The sequence below is a fragment of the Haplochromis burtoni genome, unplaced genomic scaffold (assembly GCF_018398535.1).
Source record: "Haplochromis burtoni strain Fernald_Lab_line unplaced genomic scaffold, NCSU_Asbu1 Contig_179, whole genome shotgun sequence".
NCBI classification, from domain to species: Eukaryota; Metazoa; Chordata; class Actinopteri; order Cichliformes; family Cichlidae; genus Haplochromis; species Haplochromis burtoni.
The window spans coordinates 99,120-124,745 of record NW_024582540.1 but is presented as its reverse complement, the minus strand read 5'-3'; the positions used below and the strand labels follow the sequence as shown (position 1 = coordinate 124,745).

At 40.0% G+C, this 25,626-nt stretch overlaps 1 protein-coding gene across 13 annotated transcripts in view; it reads left to right on the top strand.

The window, feature by feature from the left end:
- The window catches only part of shank3a (SH3 and multiple ankyrin repeat domains 3a), a 158,928-nt gene that overhangs the window by 119,938 nt on the left and 13,364 nt on the right, over positions 1 to 25,626 (top strand). For all 13 annotated transcript variants that reach the window (XR_001336747.2, XR_001336746.2, XM_014337404.2 and 10 more), the window contains 4 exons: positions 18,226 to 18,301; positions 20,638 to 20,720; positions 21,808 to 21,932; positions 22,186 to 22,321. Coding sequence is in view for 11 of the 13 variants with exons in the window: in XM_014337404.2 (XP_014192890.2) it covers positions 18,226 to 18,301; positions 20,638 to 20,720; positions 21,808 to 21,932; positions 22,186 to 22,321 (420 nt within the window). In the remaining 2 variants the exon portion in view is untranslated. The remainder of the gene's footprint in view (positions 1 to 18,225; positions 18,302 to 20,637; positions 20,721 to 21,807; positions 21,933 to 22,185; positions 22,322 to 25,626) is intronic.

Genomic DNA, 25,626 nt, shown 5'->3' with positions numbered 1-25,626 from the left:
TCTTATTTATATATGTTTATATATAAATATATCCGGTGGCCCCTTGAGACAAAGCACGTACAAACTCCAAAAAGCATGTACAAATTCCAAAGCACATTTCTAGCGTTAACTGAACTTCCGAAACACAGCTACCTAGATCACTTAAATTATACAATTGAAAGCATGAAACCATATGTGTATTGTTTGTGTATTTATACACAAGCACTCATATATATTCAAATGATTAAAAAAAAAAAAGTTCATTTACCTGTTACTACCACACACCAAATACGGTCGTTGGTACTTGCTGGCTTGTGTAGCCACTAGGTAACAAAAGCTCAACACTGCGCCTAGCATCCTGGAGCACTTCTGTTTTGTTTTGTACGTGTTTTGGAGTTTTTACGTGTTTTGGAGTTTGTACATGCTTCAGGGTTTGTACGTGTTTTGGGGTTTATACGTACTTTGTCTCTAGGGTACCGTAAATATAATTTTATTTATTCACTCCACATAAAATGTAATAAATAAATCATATAATACAAAAACCAACTATTCACATTTCAACTTTTAACTATTTAAATTTTCAGCTTTTTCCTTTTAAACAAATTTAAAGTGAAACAACACAAAACACTGCAAACCACAACACAATTAAATATAAATTAAAATATGAAAACAAAAAGAACATGCACATTCTCTGGCTTATGGGCCTGCATTAATAAACTTTAATAATAAACCGTAATAACATGGGAATGGTTGGTGATATTAAAGTCCTGTTGGTGGCTCATTAGTATATGTGAGGGGGCAAACTCCTCAAGATGGGTGGTAACCATGGTGGCCATTTAGAAGTCGGCCATCTTGGATACAACTTTTGTTTTTTCAATAGGAAGAGGGCCATGTGACACATCAAACTTATTGGTAATGTCACAAGAAAAACAATGGTGTGCTTGGTTTCAACGTAACTTTATTCTTTCATCAGTTATTTACAAGTTTCTGACCACTTATAAAATGTGTTCAATGTGCTGGATTCATTTGTTCACAATTCATTGTGTTGGATTGTCAATGCAACCCTCTTCTCCCACTCTTCACACACTGATAGCAACACCGCAGGAGAAATGCCAGTACAGACATCCAGTATCCGTAGTTTCAGGTGCTGCACATCTTGTATCTTCACACCATAGACAATTGCCTTCAGATGACCCCAAAGATAAAAGTCTAAGGGGGTCAGATCGGGAGACCTTGGGGGCCATTCAACTGGCCCACGATGACCAGTCCACTTTCCAGGAAACTGTTCATCTAGGAATGCTTGGACCTGGCACCCATAATGTGGTGGTGCACCATCTTGCTGGAAAAACTCAGGGAACGTGCCAGCTTCAGTGCATAAAGAGGGAAACACATCATCATGTAGCAATTTCAAATATCGAGTGGCCTTGAGGTTTCCATTGATGAAGAATGGACCCACTATCGTTGTCCCCCGTATACCACACCAAACCATCACTTTTGTTGGTCCAACAGTCTTGGAGGGATCCATCCAATGTGGGTTACTGTCAGACCAATAGTGGTGGTTTCGTTTGTTAACTTCACCATTCACATAAAAGTTTGCCTCATCACTGAACAAAATCTTCTGCGTGAACTCAGGGTCCTGTTCCAATTTTTGTTTTGCCCATTCTGCAAATTCTGTGCGCCGATCTGGGTCATCCTCGTTGAGATGCTGCAGTAGCTGAAGTTTGTAAGGGTGCCATTTGTGAGTAGCTAATATCTGCCGAAGGGATGTTCGACTAATGCCACTCTCCAGTGACATGCGGCGAGTGCTACGCTGTGGGCTCTTGCTGAATGAAGCTAGGACAGCCACTGATGTTTCTTCATTAGTGACAGTTTTCTTGCGTCCACATTTTGGCAAATCCAACACTTGAACCAGTTTCACGAAACTTAGCAAGCAGTTCGCTAACTGTACCATGGGAGATGGGTGGTCTCGTAGGGTGTCTTGCATTGAAATCTGCTGCAATGACCCGGTTACTGCGTTCACCAGATATCAACACAATTTCGATTTGCTCCTCACGTGTTAACCTCTTCGACATAGAATAGAATAGAATACATGTCAATGGCTGTGAACAAAGAGAAACTTGTAAATAACTGATGAAAGAATAAAGTTACGTTGAAACCAAGCACACCATTGTTTTTCTTGTGACATTACCAAGAGGTTTGATGTGTCACATGGCCCTCTTCCTATTGAAAAAACAAAAGTTGTATTCTAGATGGCTGACTTCTAAATGGCCACCATGGTCACCATGGAGTTTGCCCCCTCACATATATTAATGTGCCACAAACAGGACTTTAATATCACCAACCATTCCCATGTTGCATCGATTATTTCCAAGACTGTTTGCGTCTCAACGTTTTCTGGATCCTGCTGATGCATGTTTGTTGCCTGTGGTCGGCTTTGATGATGATGCTCCTCGGCCTCGCTGCCCATGCCCTCCCAGGCTAAACTTCCGCCGTCAACATTATCGGAACCTGAGATTGCTGCGGTGGGTTTCTGGACCTCCTGAACCCTGAGCGCCAACTCCAGCTCCTGCCAGGATTGGCCTGGTGAACGCCAGATCACTTTTAAACTGGATTTTCTGTGTGTGACTGAGACGTGGCTGAGTGTTGGTGAGTCCAGTGCTCTATCTGAACTTTTACCTGTGGATTATTGCTATTTTAACTCGCCACGGACGTCAGGCAGAGGTGGAGGCACAGTGACTGTTTACAAAAAGGATTACAAATGTAAGCAGTGTTTTGTACAGCCTTCATTCTCCAGCTTTGAACTTACCTTGTTTGAGGCGAGTCATACAAACCCGGTTTTCTGTGCTGTCATCTATCGCCCCCAGAAATACAATAAGAACTTCATAAACGACTTTTCTGATTTTTTTAGCTGGGATTATGCCCAACTATGATAGTGTTCTTATTGTTGGAGATTTTAATATACATGTATGTTGTCCTGATAAACCACTGGTAAAGGACTTTTTAAGCCTTATTGACTCTTTTAGCCTGGTACAGTCCGTACGTGGCCCTACACATGAGCACGGACACGCACTGCACCTTGTCCTGTCATGTGGTCTGTCTGTCACTAACTTGGAGATTTGTGACTGTGCACTCTCAGATCATATGCCTGTGTGATTCAACGTTGGTGTGACATATACTGCAGTTAAATCTGGCGCTGCTACTCGGTGCTGTCGTGTTATTAACCCCTCCACTGCCGCGCAGTTTTCTGCTGCTTTTAATCAGCTCGGTGGCGCTTCTGACTTTGTTTCCTCTGACACAGAAGAGCTCAATTCCTGGTTTTATTCGTGCTTACAAACAATCATGGACTCTGTGGCTCCTTTAAAAACCAGGCAGCCCAAGGCTAAACCTGAGCCTTGGTTTAATGAGAGCAGTCGTGCTGTTAAGAGGGAATGTCGTCGAGCAGAATGGAGGTGGAAAAAGGATAAATTGCACGTATCATTTAAAATTCTCAAAGACTGTTGGCATCACTACCAGAACACTGTTAAAGAGGCAAAAAGGGAATATTTTGCAAATATTATTTCTTCCAACTGTCATAACCCACGTGTGTTGTTTAGGACCATTGACACTGTTCTTAATACGCCACTGAATGTCTGTTTGGAAGTTTCTCCTGAGATTTGCAATGATTTTCTGAACTTTTTTATTGAAAAGGTTGTCACCACCAGGGCTCTTATTACAGCTCCCGACTCTGACCCCTCTGTCTCTGTCCCTTACACTGCTGTTTTTACTCAGTTTGAGCTTGTGACGCTCTCCACTTTAGAGGATGTGGTTCGCCATATTAAGCCCACAGGTTCCCTTCGGGATCCTTTCCCTCCACAATTCTTTAAAGAAATTTTTCCTAGTATAGGATAGTATGACCTTGACATTATTAACAGCAGTCTGTCTTCTGGTGTGGTTCCTGCAAATTTCAAACATGCAGTAGTGCAGCCACTGCTTAAGAAACCTGGCCTTGATCACACAGTTTTAGCGAACTATAGGCCTTTTTCCAAGCTGCCTTTACTCTCCAAGGTTTTAGAGAAAATTGTTTTTAGTCAACTGAAAGATTTTCTAGATGAAAATAGCATCTTTGAGGTTTTTCAATCAGGTTTTAAAACCCTTCCCAGCACAGAATCTGCATTATTAAGGGTTTTTAATGACATCCTTCTGGCGTGTGATTCTGGTAACCATGTTGTTCTTGTCTTGCTTGACCTAACTGCTGCCTTTGACACCGTAGACCACAATATTCTAATTTCTTGATTAAATGATGTAGTGGGTATTGAGGGCACTGCACTTAATTGGTTTAGGTCTTATTTGTCAGATAGAACTTTCTGTGTCAGCCTTCTTGGTTCCGAATCGTCTTCTGCTCCTCTGTCATGCGGCGTCCCACAGGGCTCAATTTTAGGGCCACTGCTCTTTTTACTGTATTTCTTGCCTCTGGGTTCCATCCTTAGAAGGCATGGGATCTCATTTCATTTGTTATGCCGATGACTGCCAAATTTATTTGCCACTAAAGCAGAAGGATGGCATCTCCATAAAACCTCTCTTGACATGTCTAGATGGCATTAAAGCTTGGTTGGCTCTAAACTTTTTAAATTTTAACGAAAAGAAAACTATTTTAAACCTGTTGTTACTGACCTTGGTTTTAAGTTGGACAGTGATTTTAAATTGGACAACCAAATCAGAGCAGTGGTGAAGTCCAGTTTTTATCATTTAAGGCGACTGGCAAGAGTAAAATCTTTTCTTTCGAGGGAGCACCTTGAAACAGTGATCCATGCTTTTATTTCTTCCCGCCTGGACTACTGTAACTCACTTTATGTGGGGGTCAGTCAGTCAGTCATTGCTCTCACGTCTGCAGCTGGTTCAATATGCGGCTGCACGACTCCCCTAACAGGAACTCGAAAAAGAGAGCATATAACCCCCTTGCTAGCCTCTCTGGGCTGGCTGCCTGTGTCTTTTACAGTTAATTTTAAAATTCTCATGTTAGTTTTTAAACTCTTGCCCCACATTACCTCTCTGAACTTCTTCATCCCTACACACCCTGTCGGTCTCTCAGGTCAGCTGACCAGCTGCTCCTGGAGGTACCGAAATCCAGGAGGAAGCTCAGAGGGGACAGGGCCTTCTCTATCGTGGCTCCAAAATTATGGAATAATTTGCCCTTGCATGTTAGAGAGGCCCCTTCACTTTTAAATCGCGTCTTAAAACCCACTTTTATTCCTTGGCTTTTAACCTCAGTGAGACTTAGTTTCTCTTTTATTTGAAGTACCGTAGTTTTCGGGTCATAAGCCACTACTTTTTTCCCACACTGTGAACACTGCGGCTTATACTGACGTGCGGCTGATGCATTTTTTTTTTTCTTGCGGCCAAAAACATTTCGCCTGGTAACAGTAGATCAAAATGATAAGTAGTATATAAACGGTATATATTTTTATCGGTCGTTAAGAGACGTTGTAATGTTGTTTGTGCACTGTTCCGTAAAAAAAACCATAAGCAACGCAATTTGTGTGTTACCGATACGTACGTATACTTAAAGGTAGCCGTGTTACAGGCGCTGTTCGAGGAAAAAAAGCATTTGCAGCATGTATTTTTGTATGTTGCCATAACGTTTATGTTACCATGTTTATGTTAAATTAAACGTTAAAAATCCTCACGTGTAATATTTCTGTGTAAATATCTCATATTACAAGTGAAACGCATACGGTTTTCTTTCTACAATTAGAGCATGTGGCTTTTAATCAGGTGCGCTCTGTAGTCCTGTAGTATTTAATTAATGATTTCACTCTTCTTTTATTTTGTTTTTATTTATATCTCATGTAATTTTATTTTACAGTTCCAATGTACAGCACTTTGTGTCAGCTGTGGTTGTTTTAAAGTGCTTTATAAATAAAGGTGATGATGATGATGATGATGATGATGTTATTACGGTGTATCCATATAAATGGCCACCCTGTATAAGAGATGTTGGTGCACTATAAATGAAGTAATGTTGTTAAGTCCTTAAAGTTATATTCTTTTATTGTCATGACTGTATTTGAAGCTATTTTTATTTTTGTATGATACCTGATTTATATGGAATATGGCTCAAGTAAACTAAAGTCTAAAAGACTTAGTCAGTCATTTGTTTAATAGTAATTTAACATTATATAATTCACACATAAAACTATTAATTGTAATTTTAAATGGTTTAAAAGCATGTAGAATAGCATATGTAGGCAAGTATATTTCTCTTTTTTTTATCAAGAAGCAAAGCCAAAAAGGAAAAAAAAAAGAAACGGGGCAGGGTTCGGTGGTTGAATCATCCGTCCCCACCAATGCCAAATCTACGCCCTTGAAGTGAGCGCCACTTATGCCGTATGTATGAAGCCTGTTCTTTCAATGCATCGCTCTGCTTTGAAAATGAACAGTTGGAGCTCAAGGACATCAGCTGCTGATCAGCTTCAGCTTTAGTTTTCATTAGGAAAGATGTACCGGCATCTGTTTTGCTACTGTCAGCTGTTACTTTATTTTATTTCACAGCATTCAGCAATATCCCAAATACACTTAAGCAGATTTTTTTTTTACATGTTTAAATGGCTTCCTCTTTCTGGAAAAGCCTTTCATCACATTCAAATATAAAATTCATGAATACAGTACATATCGTATCCTCATGAGAGTGTTGTAGGACTATTACAGCTTTTTTCTCCTTCCCTTTCTCTTTCATTCTGTAATCTTACCTTTTCCCTGTATGTTTTTTTTCTGTCTTTTCAGTTTTTCATGTTATCAGCATTTCAAGGACAGGGCCAGTCTTCGCCCTTCACACCTTGAGTGTCACCCTAACACAAAATATATGAATGTTTTTGTGTGTTAACAAGGCCAGTCAGGCTGAAGACATGTTGGTAGCACCTTCTTTCTTATCACACTCTTCCCTCTGCTTGCTGCAGGAGACAAGGAGTCGCTGTCTTCAACCCCCCCACACCTCACACACCTCCCACACCCCACCTTTATTTTATACAGTTTTATAAACCATGTTTGCTCTAGGCTTAAGGAAAGAAAGGAAAGAAAGAGAAGAGCTTAATGGTACCTCATCAGCGGCAGTAAAGCAAAAAACTTTAACAGGTTATTTTGGAGAAAAGGTCTGTCTGCGTTGACCTTGGGTAAGACTGGTGCAACACCATAAAAGCATCAGTGTCACCTCAAAGGGAGGCTACTTAATTGATAAGCTGCGTCCCATTTTTCTGAGCCAGCTCAGTCTAATCCTAAATCATGAAAACCACAAAGCTTAAGAACACATAGGATAGCCATTTGAGCATAAATAGTTTGCTCTTATTGGTGTCCTTAAGCACTCATGGTCACCTTGTCCATGCGTTGTTGTGATTTATTATAGCGGCAATTCTACAACTTATGTATTTGAGTTCATATTATTACAGTCGGTAATTTCAGTGCGATACTGAGCAAGCTCATAACAGAAAAAGCATTCACCTTTCAATGACAAACCCCTTTCGTTTCCCTCATGGTTCCATAAATTAGTCGGTACAGGCCCAGATTACAAATTACATAGTGAGTTCAGTCAGTAACTCTCTGGTGACAACTTGTAAAATGCAGAGTGAGTATGCAAATGCTGACACGACAGAGCTGTGCGTGTGCATTCAAATGGACAGGCTTTTTTAAACCTTTATGCTTACACACACGCACGCACTTAAGTTATTGTCTCGAGTCAGCAGATAGATTAGCATAGCCAACTAATCCATCTTATTAGCGAGAGAGAAAGAGAGAGAGGGAGAGACAATAAACCACAGGTTGGAAGGCATGTCTTAGGTATTAAAGTTTAGCTGAGTCAGTGTTATAGACTGGCAGTTCAAGAGAAGTCCTACCATTTAACCCTGGAAAAAAAAATTACACTAAGTGTCCAGTGAGTGTGTGCAGGGCTCTTGTGTTTGTTTGTTCGCCACAGAGTGATGGCCACTATCTGTACTTTTCATCAGAAGTCAGTCGAGTGTGTTGAGCCATCTCTCTCTGGAGGACAGATCCATATCAAATCATAATAGATGGCGATGCTATTTGAACAATGAATCAAAGCTGAAGCAGGGCTGACAGTCGAGCAGAGACATATTACATCTGACAGGGGCTGCACTGGATGAGAGCGGGTCACAAGCGCAAACTCGCTTGTACACACGCGCATGTCCGCACACAAAAGTAAACATGCACATACACACATCGACGGGTTAAGGCACTCTTCTGAAAGTCTAGTCTATTTCACAGTGTCGTGGCGGCTCTCAGACACTGTTCACCTGTGGTTGTTTAAAGTCATCTGTAGATTGTTGGTTGAGTTGCTTTTTTTCCATGAATCCTTTCATTGCCATGACTTGATACCCACTGGGTGTCATTATTGTGGTGTGCTACAACAGTCTTGCTCCAGCCCTCTTTATATTTTGCTTTAAAGGAGAAAAACTTTCTTTTAATTTTTCAAAGTGGTTTTAAACAGCAGTTTCACTGGCTTTCTGGAAGTCTTTCAAAGTTTTTCTTTGTACATCAATCTACTGTCCTGTGAAGCCTCATCAGAAACGGTCTCAGTGGAAGGGTGGCTGTTAAAAAGCCATTCTTAAAGAAGGCAAACAGGGAGAAAAGGCTGAGGTATGCCATAAGAACTGTACTAAAAATCAGTGTTAACAGGTCTTATGAAGCAATTGAAGTGACAAATTTTAAATATTTGGTTCAAATCATTATCATTATATCAGTGGAGGTCAGGAGCGAGGTACAACTCAGTATAGTGTCATCTGGAAAACAGCGGAGGCTCTCTCTTGGTTTGGTCCACAAGTGGTGTTGGGGATCTTGTCATATTGGCAAAAATGTCATTAACAATGATCACAATTACACTGCCAGTGCAGTAAAGGTATACTTTATATCATGTATTTCCGGCACTTCCCAGTTTCCTAGTAAGATATTGTAAATGGCCTGTATTTGTATAGTGCTTTTACTAGTCCCTAAGGACCCCAAAGCGCTTTACACAAACAGTCATCCACCCATTCACACACTGGTGATGGCAAGCTTCATTGTAGTCACAGCCATCCTGGGGCACTGAGGGACACTGGCACCACTGGGCCCTCTGACCAACACCAGTAGGCAACGGGTGAAGTGTCTTGCCCAAGGACACAACGGCCGAGACTGTCCAAGCCGGGGCTCGAACCGACAACCTTCCAATTACAAGGCAAACTCCCAACTCTTGAGCCACTTTCGCCCAGAAGATATAAAGAAATGAGAGGCGGTTCAATAGAATAATCATCCTTGTTTTCCTCTTTCACCATATTTCACTGTCTTTCTCTTCAGTTTGTGTCACTCGGCATCCCTCTCTCACTCTCCTACGGAGCTACATAATAGAAATTCTGAATCTCTTTTATTATTTACTCCAGCCAAAAGATGTTTCACATTACATTGGTCTTTTGTTTATAAAATAAGCTGTTCAGCTCCCTTTGGGGATGTTTGTGTGTCTGTATGAGTGATAGCGTCCTGACCTTGACTCAAAAGTGTACTGCGGCGTGCATCACAGCGTTTGAGGGTCTTATACAGTAGTTGCCTGTTGTTGACTGAATTTGATTGAATTATTCAAGGCTTTTGATAGAACTGAGGTATTTATAGGCGTCGGCCTCTGCCTCTGACACTTACGTGGTAACAGCAAGCTCTCTGAAGGCTCTTTAACAAAGCAACCAATTCTGAGGCAGAGGAGGAGGAGAAAGACAGCAGAAAGGCAGAGATATGCTGGAGTTGTTTGCTCGAGGCTAAAACAGAAGAGGACACTGAGGCCACAGACAGTTACACGCAGTTTAGTGCTACTTGTCCAGGAATTCCTGTTTCACTGTTAAAACGAAGAAAGGAAAATGGTGCTGAGGAAACAGCTGTCACTAGTTTTTCTGCATGAAATGGATTTTTCGGGATTGCTTTTAATCGCCTCAAGGTGAAGACGAGAAGATGAGCGGGAGTTCAGCTTGTCTCAGGGATTCAAATGAAAGAGGGGAGAGACAACCTTCTTGTTCAGGTCTTTAGCGAGGCTGAAAGGTGGAATTGAAAAATGGACTGTTGTCCAGTCATGGTGTCAGATTTGCCTGTGCTGTGTAGCAGGATAGATGGAGTTGTCACAGTTGTGAAGACAGAGCAAAGCAACTCCTCGTATTATGACCTTTTCTGGGGTAAGTTTCATTGCACTGAGCACCGTTTAGATGTAAACACTCTTTTCAAGACTGAAATAGCCCATTTTTGCAAATGTGAGAAACTTCCAATGTGACTCAGCATACTGAGTAATGTAGTAGAAAAAAGGATGGTGTCTGCTAGCGTACTACTGCTTCCATTTTTAGAAGAGGATGCTCACTACGCTGCACATTTAAATGTGACTTAAAGCTTAATACAGAGCAGGAAAAAAGTTCAATCATCAGGCTATCAAACTATTTGTTAGGTAACAATTTTAAAAATTTACCAAAAATAACTAATTAAAAGTTTTCCAGTTGTCACTCACTGTCATTCTTAAAGAATTGTTATTTTTTTGTCAAATTTTCCTTTGTTCTTGCTGTCAGTCTTGTCCTCATTGCAGACCTACTTTCTTCCAAAAGTGGAAAAGCTTTTTTCTATTATCAGATATTTGTTTTGTATTTCTATTTTTAGACTCTGTTGTTGTTTATTATTTATGTCATGATGATCAAATATTCAAACAGCTCACTCTTCTCATTAAAGTAAGCGACAGCAGATGTGGCATTTTGACTCGCAAGAACTCAACAAAATGGTCAAAAGTTTCACTGGATACTTGATGGTGAACTCTTTTCCTATACTGTTGCCATCATTTGATCTCATCTGTCTTTCTCCCTATAATCATTGGTATTTCAATGCCATTGTCGAATTCTTATCAAAGCGCGTTGTTAGACTGTGACTGTCCATGCTAAACAAAGACTGTTGAACTGGTGTTCATAAACAGCCTCTGGCCACACTCTCCAGTTCCATTTTTTTTTACTATTGCACCATTTCAGACACCCATCTAGCATGCCTCAGTTGACCATAGGTGCTATGCAGAGCTTCGTAGGCCCACATCTACATGTTCTAGCATATACTCTACCATGGCGAAGACAGAAATCCTATGTGAAGGTCATATTTGTCATGAACCGGCTGTGTGGAGGCAGATCAGGACCCAAACGCAAAACTCACGGAGGCAGGAACTGAACTCAAAATCACTGCTTTATTGCAGGTTTCACAAAGGAACAGAACTAAACTGGGAATACTAACAGAAAACCGTGGGAACACAGAAAGACACACAGGTTCGGAGAGAAGACATTGACGACGCGACACTGACCTGATGGAGATATGCACATAAATACACAGAGGGTTAACGAGGGAAGTGGGAGCACACGGGGAACACAGCTGACACAGATAATCATAACGAGACCGGGCAGGCGTGAACACAACATGACGCATACTGACGAGAGACTGTCAAAGTAAAACAGGAAGTACACAGAGGTTCAGACAGGAGGAGAGAGAGCACGGGGAGAACACAGACATAACAGGCTGGGGGAAACATGGAATAAAACACAAGGAGAGACGAGAGCTCATAAATACACAGAGGGGCACACAGGAGGTAACCAAATAAGGAACATCTTAACTAAATAACCTAGGAACCAAGGCATAAATAGGGAACAAAATACAAAAACACACAAAAACTAAGAATACTGGGCCAACATGGCCCAGGACCATGACAATATTTGTAGCAAACTGATGCTGAATATTAAAAAAATATCTAATCTGTCAACTGCAGCTAATGTCTGAGGTTATCATCAAGTGTTGATGTTTCACCTCACTCCCTTTCCATGCACAAGTTAAACTTGACCACAGTAAAGTAAGTAAATAAAACTTTATTTATATAGCATTCTTTTAAAAAGATTTTAACTGGCTTTTAAAGGAAACAGAAGACTACAGGGAAAAAATCTAAGGAAATGAATCCTGCAATACTGTTGTTGTCTGAAAGGCTCAGGCTTTATATTAGTCAGCTAACATGAAAATGTCATCACTGTAACAAAATTATAACAAAACACAACTTTTTCTTCTGTGTATCCTGTTACGAGTATGAAAAATTGTTCTTCGGGAGCAAAATTGTTTGCATCATAACATTATGCTGGACCCTGGTGTTTGAGTGTTTGGCACCTGCAACTCACATGACTAATAAGAGCACAGCTGGTTTAACACTGTACATCTCATAAAAAGCGACTTGCCTGTCTGTTTATGCTGCACTCAAACAAAACAGCTATATTAAATTCGTGATGGATTAAAATGATGCTTGAGGATCATTCCTGTCCTGATGAAAGTTTTGTTGTTTGTTTCGTTTGTTGGATTTCTCTTTTCTTTTCTTTGGTTGATGACTGGCTGTCAGTGGCACAAACTGGGTTTTCGTGCCAAAACACACTCTTTGCTTTGGTATCTTAGAAATAAAAGCCACCATCTGTTTCACCACTTGAATGCTTCACATGAAGAAACAGAAATGTAATGTTCAGTTTGAATTAAACTCAAAGAGAGCTGATTTTTGTTCGTAGCGCTTCTGATGGACTATAAAATAATGAAGCTATTAGCTGTAATTTGTCGCTCTCGCAGGGTCAAGTCAACAGTAAACAACATTAAACAGTGAGAGTTGTGTCACTTCTCATTTTGAATACTACCCTGGAGTTCTAACCTTGAGCAGTGTTTATGTGTATCCCTTATATGTACATAGCAGATAAATATTAAACTGGCACAGCGTCCACTTCCAGCCTCTCTTTTATGCTGTTTTCTTTTCCTTCCTCTTTTTCACACTTCTATATATTAACTGTGACTAATTTCACTCCATGAAGAATAAAAGCGTTCGCCTTTCTTTCAAAACTCTTACTGAAGATGGAATAGCACTAAGGAAGAAGAGCGAAAAAGAAAATGAAGACATTGGCCTGTCCACTATACTGAGGACAGTTAGCCTTGTATCCACCTGCATGCTCCAGCAACTCCCTGTTGGATCTGTGCAGTGACAGACACATTGTGTGACAGCACAAAAGAGAATGAGATTTCCACAAGCTTCTCCTCGCAACTCTTTTTTTAAACATTTTTTTATTTTTATTTTAAACACTGTTTTTCTTCTCCTATACACCAGGTTTAAGAGGTTAAGAAACAAAATTATGAGGAGACAGAAAGAGGAGAGTAGACATGAGTGGGAGAGTGGCAGGGAAGAATTAAAAAGTCAATGGGGCTTAGTTGATAAGTGTGTGTGTTTGTGTGGATGTGTTTGAATGTTTGTGTGCAGCTCTTATCAGTATTAAAACAGCATAGGTTAATTCCCATTCAGCGTGGACACTGTGTTTGTGCGCGTGTGTGTGTGTGAGTCCACGTGTATGTGTGATGGGACTCTGGCGTCCTTCAGACAAGGACAGCAAAGGTGTTGCAGTCTGTCCAGAATAGAGAAGTGGGAAAGATGCAGCATGTTAACAGTGTTACAGAAAGCGTGACTTATCGCTTGATGTGTAAAATATGCTTTCATCTCAACAGATGATCACTCATAACACACAAAAAAAACTTTCAGTCAATACCACCCTTCATATATTTTTGATAGTAAAAACATCTATATTTCTGCTCAAATTATAGGGTAGAAGTGCTATTATCAACTTTTACCCTGATTAGTTACGTTTTTTTGAAAGTGGTTTAATAAATCTTACTTTATTGCATTACTGTACCAAGATGACTTCACTAACAGGATATTTTAACAGAGCATATGTCAGAAGAAGACTTCATCAAACAGTGCAGGCTGTAGGCACTTTGGATTTTACTGTCCTAGAACGTTAGACTATATTAGTCCTGTTAGAGTTGATGGTTCAACTTTACGTTGGTTCCAAGGTACGCATTGAGACAACATTTGATTTCATTCAGTGTGGTTATTATTGTTATTATCGTTGTCATTATTATTATTATTACCATTATCATTTTTATTATTATTATTAAGGTGAAAAGCTTGAAAGCTAAACAGTACTAGTACTACAGTACTTCTCAAACTTTCTGTTTTTGTCATTTCAGTTTGTGACAGAGATCAGATGAATCTCTATCCACTGGGCAAATCAAAAGGAACTTTGACTTCAACCAAATTTTACCATTTAAATTTTGCCCACATTGTTTTATTCAAGAGGCAATTAAGGCAAAATGTGTTTCTGCTACCAGATGTCGAACATTGTTCAAATGAAAATGTCCCTCGCTTTTGATATCTGTTTTATTAAAAAGCATTCAGAGGTCAAGTTTTTTTATGTTCTCAAAGGGAAATGACCTTCCTCTATTTCTTTTTCTTTGTTTTTTTTAATACTATGACGTTACAGTTTAATTTTGGAACTGGATGTTTCACTTGAATTTCAATGATATCTCCAAAAAGTAGAATTTGGTTTGAAACCAACATTGTTCTACTGAAAATGTCCTTGTCTTTCTATATCTCTGTTATTAAAAAAGCATTCAGAGGTCTCTCTGTTTTAGACCACATTTGTCTTCAGAGAGAGAAAGTAGTGCATTCAATTTTAAATTAACAAAACCAGATGGAGATTATTTGAGCTTTGTGACACAGCCATCAAAAGATGGGTATACTGTAACCATAAAGGGATGGATATGGTCAGCAACAATACTCAGGTAGGCTGTGGAGTGTAATTATTCTCAATCGGTACTAAGGGGCTCAAAGAAAACACCCCGACACCATTATACCACCATTACCACCAACCTGAACTGATGATATAAGGCAGGATGTATCCACGTTTTCATGTTGTTTAACCCAAATTCTGACCCCAACATCTTAATGTTGCCCATCTAATCGAGACTCATTAGACCAGGCGACATTTTTCTAATCGTCCATTTTCCCATTTTAACGAGACAGTGTGAATTGTAGCCTTGGTTTCCTTTTCTCAGCTGACAGGAGTGGCACCTGGTGTGGTCTCCTGTTGCTGCAGCCCATCTGCTTCAAGATTTAATATTTTGTGCATTTAGAGCTGTTCTTCTGCAAACACTGGTTGTAACAAGTGGTTATTTGAGTCACTGTTGCCTTCCTATTAGCTCAAAGCAGTCTGGCCATTTTCGCCCAGAGAACTGTCGCTCACCGGGTATTTTCTCATTTTCAGACCAGTCTTTGTAAACCCTAGAGATAGTTGCGTGGGAAAAATCCCAGTAGCCCATCTGGCACCAATAACCAATCCACATTTAAAATGAACTGAAATCACATTTGCTTTCTATGATGTTTTGTTACAACTAAAGCAGGTTAGAATTGGTTAGAGCAGGTTGTCTTGACCATGTCAGCATCCCTAAACGCACTGAGGTGCGGCTGTTGGATTGGCTTATAAGATATTTGCCTTACCGAGCAATTGAGTCTCTACATATAGATTTAATATTAAAATGAATCTATATGTGTAGATTCAATACATAATAAAAATGATAATAGCTTTTTGTTTACAGTGGAGCCCTGTGTCTCATCTTTTGTTTTCTGCTTTTGTGTGTATGAGTCTGTGATAGATGGAAGTCTATTGGAGGTTATCTCTGCTATGAGGGCCCTGTCTTTAGATGCTCCTGGGCTGTACATGACAGTTGTGATGAATAAGTTGCATTTCACACTTCTGGACCGTATCACATGGTACACATGGTACACAAACACACATACACACACAAACTTAGATGCGCACACTCTAGTAGAAACAGAAATACAAATGCTGCATCTGTTGCTTTCAAGCACTATTCAAACAAACAAATGCAGTCTTCTTAGCTAAACCATTACTAAACAAACAAGTGCCCAGCAGGAACAGCTTTTGCGTACGACATCGATGACCACTGGATGAAAATAATTTACATTTTCGATCCATTGCAAGTTAATCACTTCCCTGCTGGCTTACGCATCAGATAAAATTCATTAAATCTGCAAGTCTAAAAAGGTTTACCATTACAAAAATGTAGTGTCTAATATTGTTACACGTTGAGCAATCAGGATTTCAATTACGTCATTATTGAAGCCCTTGATAGTCATTAATATTATGCTGTGTTTTCTGTAGACATAGCTTGTATTGATGTCGATCATTGTGTTACGGTCATGTTGTCATTATTGTGGGTGTTCAATAAGGGTCCATTCTTGGTCCTCTTTTTATTCATGACAGCCGTAATGTTTTGCCATGACCATGGACATGTTTCCTAATCTGGCCAAAGTGCAACCTACTTTTTATACACACACACACACACACACACACACACACACACACACACACACACACACACACACACACACACAAATAATGTGTGTGTGCGCAACTCCTAAGGAATTTGTCTCAGGAAGGGCATCTGGCACAAAAATCTACCCAGTCAAACATGCAGTGCTACCTGCTGTGTTGAGCCCTTGTGAATAAGTGTGTAGGCAAATCATGTGGTCACTTAATATTTAAATACAGAACCTAAGATACATGAAAGTCTGTCATTAGCCATAACTCTTATTCATATTCAACTGGTACGTGTATGTGTGCATGAAAGCTGAGTCTAGCCCTAAAAGAAAGCCTCTGAAGGTGTGGGAGAAGACAAGTCCTGACTCATCTATGACTTTCTCCCCAAATATCACCTCTTTTTTCATTACGACTTACCTTTGACAGGCTGTGCTAACAAAATGCCATGTCTTTCCTCCCCAGACCGGATGTAGAGTAACCTTCTAACCTAAAGAAAATACCAACTCACCCTTCTTTTCCCTTTACTTTAATTGATAGATGTACACTGTACAGTAATTGTATTTTAGTTGGATATTTTGAACTCTATACATTTTAAGTTGACTGGGCTTTTTATTTGGTGTCAGAGAATTCAGAGAATTTATTTAATTAAATTTCTCACCTGAGCTGAAAAAGACATTCAGATTAACACTCATTCTAACATACAAAGGATGAAGAAAGCCTCGCAGTTGGAATCATGCTGAAACAAATCTGCAAGATTCAGAGTGATTCAGATTCATAGAGCACAGCTTGATTATGAAAAACAGGCATGTTCAGGCAAACAAGATAATTGTGAAAACGCAGATATGAAAAATGAATATAATGAAAATAAAAACAGTGGCTAAGAGGTTAAAGTTAACTGCTGCTAAATCCCTTTTCATTTTTTGCCCTTTTGCCGTGTCACCGAGTGTCAGTGGATGCACTTCTCAAAGCTTCAAGTTGTTCTCAGCTGACAGTCGGTCACTCACACAGTGAATCAGATTGACAGGATAAAGTGGATCTGGAGATGCCAGCCAGTTCAAGACTGCTCACTCACTTTGACCTCTTTCCATTTTCGTTCTTTGCGAGTCTTCTTTTTCCTTTTCACATATACAGCTTATCTTAAACATCTTCTCTCGTTTGCCTGTATTGGAAAGTAAAGCGACAGGAGGCAAGCATGCGACCAAGTTTGCCAAGCAAAGTCATAGGAACATGCTGTGTGTCTCACATCAACACCACGGCGGCTCTTGCTTTCACAGCCTCGTCCAATTAAGAGCTTGTGTGTGCCGTGCAGTGTTTAGTCAGCCGATCGGCTGTTTAGTGGAGATGTATTGTGCTGTGTATTATTGGGATAGAAAAAGGGCATCAGCACTCCTATAGGATAACATCACATATAGTGACAGAAACCACATGCACACGGTGCATACACACACAGTATTCAATGAGCGTCTAATCAAACACATTTGCCTTTAAAAGAAACACTTTGAGGGCAGAATTAGGCAATTACTTCACTGTTTCAAAAGCAAAACATTACCATAGAACAATTATACTCTATGATAAATGAAGCATGTTAATGATAATTGCTTCTCTGTGGTAGCTTAATTCCTCTCTGTGCTCACCGAATTAGATTATTACTGACATTTTTATACTAACATGCTAAGAACTGGGGCAGACACAGCCTTGACATTTTTGGAATCTTGTGGATTTGTATAAAGTCATTAGCTGGACTAAATCTGATTTAAAAAAATCAACTGTGTACTTCCTAAAACATATTCAAGTAAAGCATTATTGGGATATTTTTAATTTCAGCTTATTTACGGAGATCTGTATACACTGGCAATGTGGCTTTTAAGACAACACACTTCACTTGAACATCTGTTATTAAATCATAGTAATAATTTAGGCAGTTTGATGATGTAAGTGTTTAATGGTCTATATGACCTTGTAGGTAGATCAGTTACCTCCAATATATGTTTTTATAGCATCAAAAAGTATATCACTCAACCAATCCTTTAAATCTATTTTACAGAGACACGGGAGGACCGCACTAAGAGACTGTTCAGACACTACACTGTGGGATCTTACGACAACTTCACCTCATACAGGTACAACCTCTAACTCTGAGCTAGCATCCTACAGCATTGTCTAGTAGTGTATATTGTACTGCTCATTGCACTGTACTGCTGGTCATATCACACACGGTTTCCTTGTCTTAACAGGGTCAGTGAAGTTCATTTGTGCTGTAGAGGTGCTGCCATCTAAAGGCGTGATCCTGCTAGTGCACACAGTTCTGATTCTAAAATGCACACACATGATATTACATAACGCTCTTATACTGTCTGTATGTAAGGGTGTTCACTATGCATGCATTGCACATACTCTCCATTTATGTCTGTCTTCACATTCATCAATTTTGATTCACTTGAATTTCTTCATAATCTAATCTTTTATTCTTTTTTAAGTTTTGTTATCCTGTCCAAATCTCGAGATGACATTTATTATGTACAGAGTGTGAGTGATCCCTCTCTTCCAAATTAGATGTACTAGCTGAGCATTTTGTTGTTATGCAAATTCTCACTCTAATGCCACAGTTTATCGGTTAGAGACACAGAGCTGGTCTGCACGAGCATTGTTTCGACCTGCTTCCTTTGCCTTTCATAAAATGTCATCTTGCAATCTAGGTTTTAGTCAAAGTAAGTGTTGCTTCTGTTTCCACAGCCACAGACTTTTTGAGTTACCATTACTAAAGCTGTGAACCTGTGATAGTCTGCATATACGTTTTTGTTTTAGAATGGGTGTTAACTATAACTAAACATAGTTCTGTTTCTGTTCAGAGGCTCTGAAGTACAAATTAAAGTTCCTTGAAGTCAGTAAAGTACCAGTTGCACACGAAGGACACACACTTGAGTTATACTTGAGTTTCTTCATCCGAGCTATTGTCTGCAGAATATTAGAATTGCAAATGTCAAAGGACAGGTCTATTTTGAGGAAACATTTACCGTTGATATGTGAAAAGTGAGTATTTTTTCTTTATCGAGTTATGTAGGTGGGTAGATGTTCTGAACAAGGACAGCGAGCACATTGCATTAATGCAGTATTTTGTGTCATAGAGCAGAGATGGAAGCATACCAGATAAAAGGGTTTGGACTGAAGCAAAGTATCTTAGTGGTGCTTAACCAACTCATTTTCCTGTGCATAATAATTAGTGCATAAGTGGTTTCATATCGCTTTATGAAACCAAATCTTTGACCTCCTTCCTGCAGAAAGGTTTGTTATGGTTCTCCTGGCTCCAGCAGCAGGAGCTCTGGGTAAGTCTGAGAAAGTGGAGTGTAACTAAGCTAATGACTCTGCAGCCACCCACTGAGTTGCAACCTGAACCACAGCCCTTTCTAGATCTGCATCTTCTGTCAGGAAAGATGAATGATACTGCTGAAACTTTCAAAATTCTGTAAAGCTAATAGATTTTGTAAAGGCATTCAGGGTGTAAAGTGTGAGCAGTCCCCCTCAGTCTGTGCTGTTAAAAGAATGGAACATTTATTAGATTTATTAGATTTGAGTTAAGGAATATTGCATTATTCAGGTCACCTTTCTTCAATTTTCCTTTCTATTAAAAATTTTATGTTACCGTTTATCATAAGGCATGATTAAAATATCTTTTAGTTAACTCCCTTTCTTCATTTCACATCTTTGGGCATCAGAAATTTTGATTTAATCCTCACACAACAATCCATACTGCAGATATTTGCTTTGCTGCTTTACTAACTCCACTTTCTGCTCACAGGCTTTAAAAACATATGCATGAGCACCTCAGCTTAACACCGCCTACCTGCTTTCACCACTGAACTCTCAGAAAAATCAGACAGTTATGAACTGCTCACTTACTGTTTCCACTGTCATTAGTCAAGCCACAGTATTACATCTGAGCCAGCTCTGTCAGTTTCTTTCACAAAGTCCCTCAACACACTCCACAGCTGCAGTCTCATCTGAAGGATCAGCTAGAAGATTGATTCACTCTTAGGTTTTATCCCATAGATACTTCAATCATGAGGACTTTCTCTCACCTGCTCATTCTCTAGCGCACTTTTTCATGTTCTGTCTTTCTACTTGTGAGTGTGTTTGTGTGTGTGTGTCTTGCTTTCTTTCTTAAAATGCTAGTGCGGCACCTGGGAAACCTGAGCTGTGGTGTCTTGCTTGGCTTTTAACTTGATTGAGAGAGGAAGTACATGTACACGTGTGTGCGCGTGCGGTTTTGTGTGCGTGTATGTGTGTGTGTGTTTGTGTGTGCGTGCCTCCCCCTCCACCTCCACCTCCTCCCTCTTCTCAACTCCCACCGACCGACCCGCTTTACTCCCCTGCCCTTTCTCTCGCCCCTCTCTCTTTGTGTCCGTGTGAGGAGGATGTTGGATTCATACCTGCTATCCCCCTGCTCCTCTCTTCACAGTGACTATATCATAGAGGAGAAGAATGCTGTTTTACAGAAGAAAGAAAATGAGGGGTTTGGCTTTGTCCTGCGGGGAGCCAAAGGTGAGCGATGCACATACAGATACACGCCAGTGCCATTCACAAGGTTTTCAAGGTGTGCGAGTGTTTTGGTCTGAGAAGTAGCTTGTTGATCTGAGTCACTGACTACGGCTCAGTCAGTATTGTTACCGTGTGAGTCAACAACACAACCAGCTTTGGTCAACACTCAGTTTGTGTACTCAGTTGCACTCAGGTTTCTGGGTATGTGTTTGTGCGAATGCATGTGGCCCCTTTGGTGGTGTCATCCTTGGCTGAGCTGTCATCTAGCTGTCCCATCTGTTCCCTGCACATGGCGTTGAGTTTTAGTAGAGAAAGACTCTACACTCTCTCTCTCCTCCTCTCTCCTCTTTGTCTCTTCTTGTTTTTGTTCCTCTTCGCTCTCCTCCACCTCCTTCACATCCTTCCTGTTCATTATCCTCTCAAAATATTATCATACCTTCTGCACTTTAACCGAAATCGGCTCTCTACTCATCTCCATCACCGCAAATTCGTTTTACTCATGCACGTGCCAGCTCCCTCCCTGCTCGGCATGGTTACCATGGTAACCCCTTTCAGACACCTTGCCGGGAGTCTTAGTGTGCTTTACTGCTCCATCACTCACTACCGTGGGTCTTGGCTCGCCCGTCTCTCTCTTTCAGTCGGTCTTTTACTCCTCACTACCCTTAAACACACACACTGCAGTTCACTTAGTGGTCCTCTGAGAGCTCTCATGTGTCAGTGATTTAGCTGGATTCACTCCAACATTAAATGGAGTACATGAAAGCCCGCTCACTTTACGAAATATTCTTAAGTATTGCATGTCTGCTTTTTAGTCATGCAATAATAATTATGTTTGTATGGAACTATAAGCTTCAGTAATACTGTTTAGATGCAGCAGCACTAAACTCAGTGCTAATGTGTTCATTAAATAAATTGGTTAAGAGAAATTTTAATTATTGTTGCGATTATTGCCTGAGAGGAAAATAAAGGAGCATTTGGAGCATGTGATACATGATCTGTTCTAACTTTCCAGTGAAGCAAAAGGAAGCTATAAATATTTTTTTATTTGACGACGTGGGTTTAAAACTTTTTAAAAACTATTTCTTCCCAGCTGAGACGCCCATTGAGGAGTTCACTCCCACCCCGGCGTTCCCTGCCCTTCAGTATCTGGAGTCTGTTGACGTGGAAGGAGTGGCCTGGAGGGCCGGTCTAAGGACAGGGGACTTCCTCATTGAGGTGATAAAAATTGCCTCATTATTCATCTTGATTTGTATACATTTCACTCCTGAAAGAAGTGTAAATGTCCATAGATCCAGATGAAAATGCAAAGTAAATGTGTGGTTTAATCGTGTAAATTTCCCTCTGTAACTGAATATAGTGCTTTAACTATGCTTTTATCAGCATAAAAGCAAAAAATTAAAATAAAACAGGAACTAAGTTGTATGTTTCTTGCTTCCTGTTCTGTCTTTGTGGGTGAATTTTCTCTCAGGTAAATGGGGTGAATGTTGTGAAGGTGGGTCATAAGCAGGTGGTATCCTTGATCCGCCAAGGGGGCAACAGACTGCTGATGAAGGTGGTTTCAGTCACTCGCAAACCAGAGACTGAGGAAGTTGTTCGCAAGAAAGGTACATACTTATTTGTACTCAGCAAAATCATAACACAGTAGTAGGCATTTTATAAACATTACTAGTAAATTAATCAGTTGTGCTGGAATGTGTGAGAAAACATGACCTTACGCATTCTCAGGAACTGTTTTGGTCACTTGAAACAATTCTGTTAAGTCTTGGGTATGTATCAAGGACAAACGCTTTCATCTGTTCCTTTCAGTTGGAGAATAAAGTGGACAACTAAAAAATTTTGCTCTTATTGTTTTGGGATCAAGAGTTGAGAGCGTGGGGGAGTTGTAGCTTTCTACACTGAATATGCAAAATGTATTCACACGTTGGCTCAGATATATCTAGGCCATTAATGCAACAATGGACGGATTTTTAAGCTTATTCATAAATTTACAACATATTCTACATGGCTTGATTACATTAGATTGCCCTTCGAGATATTTTATGTGGTATGTGAAGCTCCTGTTGCGATGTTTGTTATTTGTAAATTAATTTTATCAGGTAATGGAGACATATATGTTGATTTTTGTGTACAGAGGGAGATACGTGTGTATTGTCTGGGTAATTTCTACCACGTTTCCCTGCTGTAAATTCATGTAGTTTCCATGTCAACCACAGCTCAGATTACTCAGCTCCCACACAGTCCTGGCACAATGACCTCAGAATTGTGTACACTGCAGCGTGTCCGTCTGTGTGTGTGCTTTTATGCATGGTAGAGTGGTGTGTGCACGTCCTTTGTGATTTTTGAGATACAGACAGTGATAAATGAGTTTGACCTAGTTTCACTAGGACAGTACTGTATCAACTTAATTCTGCTACTCAGGGCTTAATGGTCTCTTAATCTCTCTTTCTTCCTCTTTCTGTCTTTCTTGCCTTAATATCATTTCTCATGCTTGTCGCTTTTAAATAAACCCAGTCTCTTAGTATCATTCATTCATGTAGAAGTCAAATTAGCATGTTTTGACCCCAGAAAGGCCACTTATTAGCTTTTTTTTTAACCTTTCAACTTCCCATCATGGTGCCATTTTGCCAATTGACTACACCAATCGTAATTTAATAAAGTAAAAGTTGAAGGTTTTGGAAATCTTTTGTACTTCCTGGTGTCAGTTGATTAAAAAAGACACTACCTCTCTTATTCTTGTCTCTAATGAGAGGCTACAGTCTTTGCACGCAATTCAACACAAAGATAAAGTCTGCCTCTAAAATCTCACTATTTAACATGCCGATGACAAAAACACAATCCATGCATGTAAAAATAGCAGTTTTTCTTTTTTTGTAGGTTTTGTGAGCATCCTCTTTGACTCTGAAGAAAATACTGGGGAAGTGCCATTTACACCTACAATTTCAATTCAGTTTTATTTATATAGTGCCCATTCAAAACAACACTTTGTATTGTAGGATAAAAACACAACAGTATTAGAGAGAAAACCCCAACAGTTAGACTACCTGCTGTGAACAAGCACTGGGTAACAGTGGGAAGAAAAAACTCCCTTTTAACAAGAAGAAAACTCAGGCAGAACCAGGATGATTGTGTTGGAAGCTTAGGGGGAAGAGAACAGAGCAGAGGGAGAGAGGATAAAAAACACACTATAGGAGAGAGCCAGAGTTGAATAATTACTAATTCTGCTTTAAATGTCTGAATAAATTAGTGGTGCATAAACACATGGTGAGTGAAAAGAGCTGAGTGAACAAGAAAGTTAGACAGGTATGAAAAGGTTTTATACTTGGGCTACACTTGGGCTTTTGCTGATAGCACTAACTATGCTAAGCTAGGCTAATTTGCTGGTGCACAAATGTAAATATAATATTGATCGTTTAATTTTACTCTTAGACTCAAATGAAAAGGATTTTCCCAAGATGGTGTTAATTTTTTTTTAATGCAACTTGTTATTATTTGCTTTGTTTTGGGGTTGTTTTTGTTTTTGGCATCCCCATCATGCGTTTGGCACTTTGTTAATATTTTATAAATATTTAATTAATGAAATTGTTAAGTGAGACCGCATGACTGCAAGGATTTGGGATTAATGTGGGTTGCAGAGGGGTTGCACACCAATTTTTCCAAAGCTGCTTTACTGTAGCCAACGTTAAAGCTTTCTTACCTCTGCTTATGTCAAAGCTTCTAAGGCCAGATATTTAGTAGGTGAAAGAGAAAGTAGACAGTAAAGATAATCACTGGTAAGATTCCTTTATTGTCAACTGAAGAAAAAATGTGGAGACAGATTGAAATGATGAGACAGACAGTGCAAACAGCTATAGAGTAGATGGGGTGTATCTGGCGTTTCATGGGTTGGAATGAAATTCTTCATTCCTTTTTCAAACTTCTCTTAAATGCCTTTTTTTTGCACCCTAATCAATATTGAACACCCCCTCCTGCTGCTCATATCCTCCAGTGGGACTTGGTGTGCTGCACCTTTACACAAACGCACAGAAACATGCAGACACACACGGACCCGCGAGCGAACACACATTCTCTGCACCATGCGTGGCCTCACTACTGCCACCGTTGCCATGGTGACTACACTGCATGTTTGAATTAAGCATTACATTACAGCAAAAGCAACTCTCTCTCCCTCTGAGTCTGTCTCTGTTCCTCTCTCTTTTGCCTTCCTCCTCCATCTCCTCTGCTCCCTGCTCCTGTACCAGAATGTGCAGGCTTGTGAGGAAATGAAGATGTTTGATAAGGACAGTACCCAGGATGGCGTATGTACACTAGATCTGCGGCTGCTGGCGGCAGCGATGATAGTTATGCTCTAGTAAGGCATTGAGGCAACTGTGGGATTTGGAGATCTATCGCGCTACAGTGGTGCATTGAGTGGAGTGTTGGCTGGTCTATCTCAGATAGCGTGAGCTCATCTAGTTCTGTCGTGTGGTATTGTTGGGAAACTTGGTTATAGCATGTAGAGAATGCAGCTATATGTGGTTTCACTGTCAGACTGCATGGCATTGGTGTTGTTACTGCAGGTTTAACATGATTTTAAAATCAGTTGCTGCGTTGTTTTTTACATTACGTTCATTTCAGTGCTTAGTCTAACCTATTTTTAGTCCCATAACTCTATAGTTTGTTTTTGAAGCTAAGATTTGGTAGATATGATTTACTGCTTTGACTGGGACGGTTGCCCTGTGTGTATAGTAGGATTGGGAGGCTCCCACAAGCTGTGGGATATAAAGTCTGCGGTGCATCGTTTTCCTTAGCTGTTGAATTCACTATCATCTCTTCATCTGTCAGCCCACATGTCATTATGTGCACCCTCAAGGAATTTTCTCTGGGGGAGGATATGCATGTTTGTATAAGCTGGTTCATTAATGTGTGCCTC